Raw genomic sequence first — 5,458 nt, 5'->3', positions numbered from 1 at the left:
TCATGAACTTGAGGTCTATGTGTTCTGCATTTACAACCATGCATCAAATTGTTAAATGTTTGGTGTCTCTATAGCATTGGGATCGGGAGGTGGTCAGGCAGATTGGGATCGAGGGGTGGTCAGGCAGATGTACAGGGTGGTGCGATGTAGTAATAGAGCACAATGGTGACAATATCCACCCTGCGAGCTTCCTTGCAAGGCAGAGGAAAGATTTCTCAAAGTTGGTAGTTGCTCTTTTTTTTTAACAAACAACACTCACAAGTGTGTTTCTATTGATATAGCAGAAAAAAAATACAAAATTATGTTACTGGGAGACCAGAATCAGGCAACAAAGGGGGAAAAAAAGGAAAAACACCAAAACACGCGGGTTGGATTGGGACATCAACGCACTCTGACCACAACTCAACTCCGGCCAGTTGGATTGGGACATCGACGCAAGCTGCATAATGCATCTCCGCGAGACAACTCTACCCAGTAGTTGCTCTTGAAATCGCAAGATCCCGTTCTTTTTTCAGGAAACGACCAAGCTGTAATTAGAAGCACCTAAGATTGTTTAGTTCATTCTTGCTTCTTTTTAATGTGTATTTCTTCTGATCACCACTTGTAACCTTTCATTCATATGCACCTGTAATGAAAATAGGTAGGTGCATCCCCTATCGATTTGCTTCAACAAAAAGAAGCCTCCAAAGAAAATAAAATAAAGTAAAATAAAATCCAGCTCCAGCTTTTTCTTAAACCCAGTCACATAACGCAGTCGCTAGCAATCATCACGGTCAGTTTGATAATGGAAAATAAGCAAATCCAAAATCCGGGATAGCATTTGGACGAATCCCAGTTTTGATGATGGCAAAACAGTGGAAGACTGCGACACGATAAGAGCACAGCACCAGAGGCATGTGAAAAACTGATTTCCATCTCCACTCCTCTTTGATAGACCAATAAACGAAAGAGAACTTCAACTAGTAAAAGCTATTACAGGTTTGACAAACATTTTCAGAATCTCACTACAGCTAATCTGACAACGCACGGCCATTCGCTTCAGGCCTTCAATTGTTTCGGCATGTAAACGTTGACCATGGAGCGAAAGGTGAGCTTCTCACTTCCACAGTTTCCGCAGGGACATGTTCTTCTCTGTATCCTTCTTCATCACCTTCGCCACTGCCATCTCGAAATCCTCCTGGGTGACGTGCACCCTTCTCTCGCGAAGGGCAAACATTCCCGCTTCTGTGCAAACAGCCTGCAAAATACAGTCAGGATCAACTTGAGAAAATCATATATACACGCTATGTATCTGTTGGTTTCAGATTTTCAGTACATAAATGGTTGAGCAATTGATGGCTGGGACACAGGACTTAAGTTTTACCTAATTGCGCAGCTGAAATGGTGTGGATGAATCAGGAAAACTGCTAAATTTGCACTCTTTACCCAAACCAAGTCTTGCTGGGATGGCATTTTTTAACTACATGGACTAAAATGGTACCTAGAACTGCATTACTGAAGATGCTTAAAGTATTTTTGTGTTTACTGTGTGCTGTCCAATTGCGAATGTAATTTTTCTATTCTTAAATGCATGCTTTGTAATGTATGATGTTGACCTATTAGTGACACCAATACACACCTTCAGCTCTGCTCCTGATGCTCCATTCATCTTCACAGCGATCTTTTTCAGATCAATGTCACGCATCAAGTTCATCCTTCTGGAGTGGATTTTCAGAATATCAACGCGAGACTACAAGAGCAAATGGTTACAGTTAAGTCAAAATAAGAAGCAGATGATTAGGCCAATACAAAGCTAACTGATCGAAAACTAATAGCGTGCTGAGTACTGTGCCACTTACAGTTTCACTCGGATTTGGAAATTCAATCTTCCTGTCAATGCGACCAGGCCTCAGGAGGGCTTGATCCAATATGTCCATCCTGTTTGTTGCCATAAGAACCTTAATCTTGTTTGTTGATTCAAAACCATCAAGTTGGTTCAGAAGCTCAAGCATGGTTCGCTGAACCTCACTGTCACCACCGCCACCTCCTGACCCCATCCTAGCAGATCCAATGGAGTCTATTTCGTCCATAAATATAATGGATGGTGCATGTTCCCTGTCAGAATAAAATGAGGTACTTAAAATAAAATGAGGTACTTAAGTATCTCAGACTATGTTTCTATGCACGCATTTATCTCAAAGAAATTATCTTAGAACCCCATTGAAGTAACACTGACAGCAAAGATTTGATTGCAACATAAACTGAGAGTGGTTACCTAGCCATCACAAAAAGTTCGCGAACCATCCGGGAACCCTCTCCAATGTACTTCTGAACCAACTCAGAACCTGACACCCTAATGAAGGTGCAGTCTGTGTGATGAGCAACCGCACGTGCAAGTAAAGTTTTTCCAGTACCTGGAGGGCCATAGAGAATGACACCCTGAAAGTGAAAGGAACATTAATATTAGTGTCATAAACAGAACAATAACTAGAAATAATGGCATCAAGGGGCTGGTAGACAAATCCTAACCTTTGGTTGGGCAATCCCAAGACTCTCGAACAACTCTGGATGCTTAATTGGAAGCTCGATTACCTGAAGATTGAGTTTTTATACAGAGTGTTAACAGTATAGTAGGAAACAACAAAATGTACTGTGCAATGAAATTCTTTGCGCACCTCCTTGATCTCTTTGATTTGCTGATCAAGACCGCCAATCATATCATATGTAGAATCGGGAACCTTCTCAACCTTCATAAGATTAACTAATGGATCTACTTTACTAGGCAGGATAACATGAAGCATATAGCTGCCGCTTCGAAGAGCAACTCTTGTGGAAGGCGTGAGCTTCGTAATATCTATACTTTTATCAACATCTACGACATATTTGCCTTCTGGATGCACCTGAAGATTGCCATAACCAGTTACATACAAGAGGATGAGTGGGAAACTCTAGCTCCATTATGAACACACATGCAGATATAAATACATCTGCTATAATAATATTCGTATTCATACTTTGAGCCATTTAATGCAAAACAAAACGAGAAGGAAAACAGAAAATAATTCTGTTAAAACTCCCATGGAATTCTGTGACTATGTACCAGATTTAAATTATGGATAATTCCACAGAAATTATAAGTAGTATGTCGTGTCGAGTCATGAGTGCCTAGTTCTGAAATCTAAGATGGATTCCATAGATACAACATCATTCCAGTTCTTATGCTATTCCCTATTTAGTGACATCACCAAGTACTACTAGATACTCGTGTAATATTTGAAATAAGAAAACTCACATCTATCCTAGTTCGTGTGTATTATTTTTTAACAGTATATACTTAGGAAGTTGGAGAAAGGAAGCGATTTTTCTTTTCCACATAAAAATAATATAATGCTCCATCAAGTAACCAGACAAGTAAAGCAAAGAAAGGAGATGTACCTTCACTAGAACCTTTGACGTGCTCATCACCTTCACAACCTCACCAACATGTGAAGCCGGTTCTTGAAGCAGATTCAACTCTTCCCGGCAAAACTTAACTGCAACGAGAATTTGCAAGACAAAATTTGAGAGTGGTCAAAAATTGTAAGAACTAACATAGTGCATTCCAAAATCCCCATTGACAATTTATCTACACAGTAACGTCTAGCATCAGCAGTTCAGCACCTCATCTAAAGAACGGATCGTGGGTGCTCGGCACAGAAAGCAACAATCATGCTAATATATATAGATACCAATATACAACACAACAGTCAAATTTATTTAACCATGGAAGCCTCTGGGAATTGTTAAAATTAGAAGACTTTCAGCAGTTGATTGGACCGAGTTCAGTGTCCTAGCAGTTGGTAACTTTAAATTCTGAAAGGATATGAAACGATCTTCAGGACAATACACTAGCAAAATTCATCAATACCATTATTCAAAAAAAAATCATCAATACCCAGCATGAAACACAAACAAGAGAACAGGACCAGAAAATTCCCCACGGCAAGGGAGACCCATATTTTAAACCTTGACGCCGCGGATGGTCTTTGGGGTTTGGGTACACTCCACACGCCCGAATTAAACCAAACGAGGAGCCCGACCTACGCGCTACGGGGTTGAGAGAAGAGGGTTTAGGGTTTGGGGGAGCCGGCGCGCCTCGATACCTTGGGAGTTGATGGCGTTGCGCTGGGCCTTCTGGCGGCCGAGGTCGTTTTCCCTCTGCGGGATCGCGAGGCGAAGGTCGTGGATGTGATGCTTGTAGTACCGCCCCAGCCCCTCTCCCACGCCACTCCCCTTCTTCGCCGCCGCCGATGCCGCCTTGGCGCCGGCCGCCGGCAGCGCCGAGGGCTGCGAGACGTCCATCGCCACCGTCGCCATCGCGCGATTCGGTTCGCCGCGGCTTGGATTTTTGCTTGCTCGAGTTCGGTTTCGACGAGGAGCGCTGCTGCTGCTTTCGTGGGCTGGTGGGCTGATTCTGTTCTGGGGCCTGGGCTCGTAGTCGTATGGGCAGGGGTATATATATCGGAGGGGACTGGAGGAGCCGACTCGGATGTGCCCCCACACGACCTTCTTGTGGCTGAAGTTGAAGGTCGTGTTTAGTTGTAACAGTAAAAATTTCGCGAAAAAGAAATTTTATATATATGGACTACTAAATTTAGTCTATGTGTAAAATATTTTTAGAAATTAATATAATTTTACGAGTCGAATCTAATGAGTCTAATTAATACATAATTAGATACAGTAATGCTACAGTGATCATGCTCTAATCATCGTCAAATCATACGGTCAAATGTCTCGTTAGGTACAAAATTGCTACAGTATCTATGGTTGAGAAGGTGCTTTTATAATTAGACTAAATTTAATATCTCTAATTAGTAGTCAAAATTACAAAAAATTTGCATCAAAATTTTTTCACCCCTAACCAAACACAGCCGAAGTCTCGGACCGGATCACTGGATTCGATTCAAACTGACTTTGAATGCTGATCCGATTATTCTGGAAGTCGAAGCTGCCTTTCGGGTCGCCTTTTTATAGTGAAGCTGAAGTTAATCTGCGACTAGAAGCCAACCAAATTCTGTAATAACAAACTAATTATGGAAGAGCTCAAGATCGCGTAGCCACTCAGCCAGGACATCATTGTTTTTTTTCACCTTTTTTATTTGCTTCTTTTTCTTCAACGTAATCCTGTGCAAAAAAAAAGTAATTTGGAAGTCCATAATTTCGGCTAGTGCGGGAAAAAAATCATGCATTTTTCAATATATTTGAAGCTTCTCTAGGAAGAGAAATAGACAAAAATCATGCTTTTTCTCACTACTAAAATTTTTTTTTAACAATGTCTCGATTTTTTTTAGAGGCGGACCAATAGGTCACCTGTTTCTACAAATGGGACGCAGGTACTGTAGATCGGAGCCGCCCCTAGAAATAAAATTTGTAGGGGCGCTCACCCCTCAGCCACCCCAGAAAATTGGTGAGAATTTTAGGGGCGAGGGGGGTGTTTGAG

General features: G+C 41.6%; 1 protein-coding gene across 1 annotated transcript; it reads right to left on the bottom strand.

Annotated features, from left to right (window-relative positions):
• Positions 1-746: 746 nt before the first annotated feature.
• Positions 747-4,418, bottom strand: LOC120703831 (26S proteasome regulatory subunit 8 homolog A-like). The gene is made up of 8 exons (XM_039988019.1): positions 4,122-4,418; positions 3,415-3,512; positions 2,655-2,879; positions 2,509-2,571; positions 2,255-2,418; positions 1,839-2,094; positions 1,619-1,729; positions 747-1,237 (listed from the first exon to the last, which is right to left on the bottom strand). The coding sequence occupies exons 1-8, from the start codon at positions 4,333-4,335 to the stop codon at positions 1,097-1,099; spliced, it is 1,272 nt and encodes a 423-aa protein (XP_039843953.1). The 5' UTR covers positions 4,336-4,418; the 3' UTR covers positions 747-1,096.
• Positions 4,419-5,458: the final 1,040 nt, after the last annotated feature.

Source organism: Panicum virgatum, chromosome 4K (assembly GCF_016808335.1).
Source record: "Panicum virgatum strain AP13 chromosome 4K, P.virgatum_v5, whole genome shotgun sequence".
Classification (NCBI taxonomy): Eukaryota; Viridiplantae; Streptophyta; class Magnoliopsida; order Poales; family Poaceae; genus Panicum; species Panicum virgatum.
This window is presented reverse-complemented; position numbering and strand designations above follow the sequence as displayed.

Excerpts from the sequence above, each read along its gene's own strand:
- LOC120703831 (XM_039988019.1), bottom strand. The coding sequence starts at position 4,335 with ATGGCGACGGTGGCGATGGACGTCTCGCAGCCCTCGGCGCTGCCGGCG. Across the intron at positions 2,095-2,254 it reads GAACTTTTTGTGATGGCTAG|GGAACATGCACCATCCATTA; the intron begins GTAACCACTCTC and ends TTATTCTGACAG. Across the intron at positions 1,238-1,618 it reads CATCAGGAGCAGAGCTGAAG|GCTGTTTGCACAGAAGCGGG; the intron begins GTGTGTATTGGT and ends TGTATTTTGCAG.